The sequence below is a fragment of the Apis dorsata genome, unplaced genomic scaffold (assembly GCF_000469605.1).
Source record: "Apis dorsata unplaced genomic scaffold, Apis dorsata 1.3 scaffold_286, whole genome shotgun sequence".
Lineage (NCBI taxonomy): Eukaryota > Metazoa > Arthropoda > Insecta > Hymenoptera > Apidae > Apis > Apis dorsata.
The window spans coordinates 125,839-130,570 of NW_006263561.1; the positions used below are offsets into that span (position 1 = coordinate 125,839).

At 41.8% G+C, this 4,732-nt stretch overlaps 1 protein-coding gene and 1 long non-coding RNA gene across 6 annotated transcripts in view; one reads left to right on the forward strand and one right to left on the reverse strand.

The window, feature by feature from the left end:
* LOC102672945 (kin of IRRE-like protein 2) overlaps positions 1–4,732 on the reverse strand; it is a 123,898-nt gene that overhangs the window by 5,824 nt on the left and 113,342 nt on the right. For both annotated transcript variants that reach the window (XM_006616924.2, XM_006616923.2), the window contains exons 6-10: positions 4,284–4,553; positions 3,261–3,369; positions 2,142–2,328; positions 861–999; positions 131–318 (exon numbers count right to left, since the gene is read on the reverse strand). In XM_006616924.2, the coding sequence (XP_006616987.1) occupies positions 131–318; positions 861–999; positions 2,142–2,328; positions 3,261–3,369; positions 4,284–4,553 (893 nt within the window). The remainder of the gene's footprint in view (positions 1–130; positions 319–860; positions 1,000–2,141; positions 2,329–3,260; positions 3,370–4,283; positions 4,554–4,732) is intronic.
* Positions 1–4,732, forward strand: part of LOC102672845 — a 104,706-nt gene that overhangs the window by 5,212 nt on the left and 94,762 nt on the right. The window lies entirely within an intron of this gene.

Here is a 4,732-nt window from a genome sequence, read left to right on the forward strand (position 1 = left end):
GACACTGTTCAATTATTTAATTAGTCCACTTGTTCTCGCGAGAGAAGAGAAAAAAAACACAAGAGAATGTTTACTCGAAATTCATTGGTTGGACGAGTCCTTGTTTTGCGACGAATATCGTTTTAATTACCTGGCCTGGTTCGTCGACTCTCAACATCAGGGCTCGACGATCGCTCCCACGATCGTTTTCCACGATTACGTGATACAGTCTTTGATCCTCCTTCACCGTGCTAGTCAGTTCTAAAACGGCTATATAACAATCCTCGACCGCTAACGGCTCTAGATCCAACGCTCGATACCGTGATTCCAGTACTTCACCTGTGAACATTTGCCCGATAATTAGACCCGATGGTGATTCTTCGCAGCGTGTTGTAATATCGTAAATCAACTTAAAATCGTCGAAACGATCGTAGAAACGAGCGATTCTGTGGAAATAAACGAACGAAAAAAAAAAAAAAAAAAAGAGAAAAAAGAAAAAAGAGAAAGAGGGGAAAAAGGGAAAATTTAAAAAATAGAAATTCATTCTGCACGAATTCGCGATAAGATGCGAACTAAATTCGCATGGAAAGGGCTAAGATAAAGTGTTGAGAATCGAGAGGCAGTCGATAGTGGCTCGAAGATCGAAGGCTCGTCGTCGTGAAAGTTGGGGTTCTCCGATTCGAGAAGGACGCGAGAAAAAGGTTGATAATTAAAGGGGGAAAGTTGGGGCTGAAGGGATGCTCGAATTAATTAATCGCGAGTATACCACTTTTCAGTAATAAGGAGTGCCAATTAGTGAGAAGAGACGTACATAAAAAAACTGAAAGAGCAAACCAAAGACTCGAATACTTTTGGCGGTAGAAGCTAGGAAGCAGTCTAACCGGCGTGGAGTCTGGTGCTGCCCCATTCCCAAGCCACGAGCCGGGGCTTCGGGTCGGAACACAGTCTGATCTCTAATTTCGCCGGGCTCCCTTCGGTCGTTGCCACGACAAACTTCTCCGTGATAGCCGGTTTCACCACCTGCGACACAGGTTAACCAACTTTTTTCCCAATCTTATTCGACTCTTATTTTTCTCTCGTAACATGTTTCTGTTTTTTAATCAAATTTTCACATTACACAAATACTCTTTACATTTTTTTCGAAACTAACTCGGTCCAACCGGTGAAAATTTTTGATGTCAATTTTATCGGGAACAATGGAACAACGCGGTATGAAAATGCGCGAGTTCCAAAAGAGTGTTAATACTGGTCGATAATTCTTTTTTTACCTCTCGCCCATTTTTTCTTTTTTCCTTTTTTAAAAAACGCGAGTTTTTGTTACGAACGTTTTAAAATTAATATTTCCGTGAAAGAGTCAAATATATCGCGTCGATTTCGCGGCAATATACAGGAACCACAAGTGGTGCACGGATCATGGGCCACGAAACGTAGGCGGCAAATGGGACCGGTGTAACTGCAATCAAGCGACGAGTGTGTCGTGAAAATGACGTTTTACTCGGTATATACGTACGCACGCGCGTACACGTAGTTTTTCAACCACCTCGTACATATACGAGCTCGGTATAAATATGAATTTCTCATTTCGTATTTAAATATGTCACGGTAGGGGATGGTAGAGTTATATTCCGGTGTGTGCGTCAACAGATCGACAGAACGGAACGCGTACGCAGAGCGAACAAACATAATTTTGTTAATTAATTGCAGGTAGAAATTGTTTGTTTTTCGATTGTGCATTGATTTCGCGATAAAAGCATCGAATCGATAATACATAATTACAACGTGTAAAAACCAGATAACCCCGGTGTTTATTCCTTCTCGACCCTACATTTCGATCGATTAAATTTTAACTCGACCATCATCGTCGTCGCGTTCGATTCGATTTGCGTGTCAACTGAATTTTTCTCATTAATCCGTGCAATGATATATTTGATTTCATCTTTTCGAACGCGCGTAAAAATTAAATAAAAAATTGAGTGGCTCTTAATATACGAGTTGCTGTTCAAAAAAAAAAAAAAGATTTTCCGTCTCTCGAGAACGACGCAAGATTTATGTCATTTTTTCTTAAAAGGATATTTATTAGAATTTTAAGAAAGGCGATTGCGATTCGAAGAAGATTCGGGAAAAAATTGAATCAAATTGATTCGATGTATGGGCCTTCTTACCCTCGGCGCGCCGACCACTTGCAACGATACAGGATCACTTTTAACTTCCCTGACGTTCCCATTGATCTTGTTCGAGGCGAGACATATATATTGACCCTGTTGCTCGTACGTCACGTTCGTCAGGATCAATCGTTGCCCTGTACCGCATTCCAATGGCATCCGGCCATCGGTGAAGATTTGAGCCCACCTGATTTTCAAAATTGGAAAAAATGATTATCGCGTCTCAGTTCGGTCATTGCTACTTCATAACTACGACGATGAACGAAATGACGTTCACCATTGTGTACCATGCTAACCGTGCGAACCAAAATGTTCATAAATACGGATAACGTTTGTTCGTGTTTGGGGAAACGTAAAGAAGCAACAAGTACGTAAACAGGCGAAAATTATATATAATAAGCAGATATTTACAAAAGAAATATAGTGATAAATTACACCTTCCATATGATATTTGTATAATCTAAATTAGCGGTTCTTAAATTGTAAATAAGATTCGTTATTTTGGAGTCTATAAATGCTTTTTTTAATAATTTCACTCGCGTTAAAATTTCGAAATTCACGATGCAACAAAAATATTCATTATTAAACTTCGGAGGAGGGTAACAAATGGAAGAGATTCGCATTTTGATCGAATATTGTTGTGTATGCTGTGTTTGCTAGTGTTTTATATATTTTTATTAACGTTGATATTTCCGCAGGGGGGACTTCTCTGTAAGTCCTTTGGGTAGTAGCGCACCCACGTACCCGAGCTATAGGTGAAAACCACACCTGATCCTGTAGATATAACGCGAAAGCAAAATTCCTCTCTCTCTCTGGCTTTCCGGTTCCACAAAGGTTAATCTCTCATTATGGCCAAGCATCTTTCATTTACGTTATAATTAAAAAGGAGAAAAGAAAATTAATAGGTAGAAAGTACTGACAAAACACACACGATACACGAGAGGAATCTTTGAATTTATTAAATTTAAGAACCGCTGATCTAAATTCTTTTTCGTTGTGAAATTGTGTTTGCGATGCGATATAAAATTGGAGGTGAAAATCAACTAACAAACAAAACAAAAAATTGATTGAACGGGGGAGGGAAGAAAATTCTCAGCAAGCATTCGATGAATAGATCACCTGTACTCGGCCGGTGGCATAGCGTCGGCGTTACACTCGAACGAGGCTCCAGAAAATAACAACGCCGTGGTTAGTCGATCTGGCCCGACCGAGCTGATCGTCGGCGGATCTGCGTGAAAATTAAACCTTCTCTATCGATTCTCGATCGATTCCTCAGTGTCAGAGATCAAACGTAAAGTTTTGCTGATCCGCGAATTAAATCCTGATTGTCGTCATCGCGTTTAACTTTTTTAACCCTGTCATACGTGAAATATCTCGCGATCACGAGATTGTTAATGCGATTTTACGGACGAGATACTTTACGCCACAAGGTTTCGTGAATCTTTCATTAGGATATAAAATTTATTCGCTATGCATTTCGTCGTTAATAGAGTTAGTAAAGTGTTCGAGGGCAAGTAAGTAAATTTCGAAATTATTTCGAGTTTGTTTAAAACGATTGAAAATCTCGTCCTCGATATAAACGTTATTAGAACTTTCGTTTTAGCAAATTCTCGCAATACGTTATTAGGTAATATCGGTTTAGGCTTTCGATTTGCCAAAGATTCGTCAACGCGGTGAACGATCCCGCGCGAATCAAACGATCATCGATCGCGTCGTTTAACGAGTTTTACTGATTCTCGGCCGCAATAGCTGTTGGATAAGTTCGTAGCTTGGAGTGGAGAAACTGTCGAAAACGGCTTGAAACCTGGCAAATATTAAGCTGCTGTAACGCAAATACCGTTTCGAAACTATCCGACGAGCTACTTGTAAACACTTTGCGGCGCTTCGATGATTCTCGTCTCGGGATTCGATCATCCCTTGTGGATCGAGGCGTAACCGAACACCGTGCACAGAGAGGATCCGTCTCGTGGAGAGTTATTTTTATTCGCAAAGTGGTTTCAAATAAACCCGGTTATTTCCGCCTCGCGAAAACCGATCGGTAACAGCCTCTTTCTCTGACACGGAAAAAGGGTTAATCGCGGATACTTTTAGAATCCGATAGGGTGATGGCGGATAGAGGGAAACGGGGACGTTGACACTTACAGTTGACGGACACTTGAACGGACACTGGGCTGCTTTCACCCTCGGTGTTGGCCGCTTCGCAGATATAGACGGCTGCGTGATTCCTATAGATCGGGGAGAATAGCAACGTTTCTCCGATACTGGCCACCTCCGTCACTCCCGGACTCTTGGTTCTCCTCCAGAGGATCGAGGCCGGTGGATTCGCATCGGCTAGACATCGTATCTCGAGTTGATCACGACCCTCTTCCAGTTGGCCGGTCGGCACCCCGACCAGTCTCGTCTCGGGCGCGTCTGAAACGCATTTTCCACTTCTCACCGTCTGATCGTAGTCCCATCGAATAAGGGAAATTTTAATTACACCTGATTAGTCTCGATACCTTCTCATCGCGGCCCAAGGCGAAGAAATTAATTTTCCGGGTGGAAAAGGAAAAAAGGAGAAAGATCCGACCGAGGTGAAGCGGCGGGAGGGG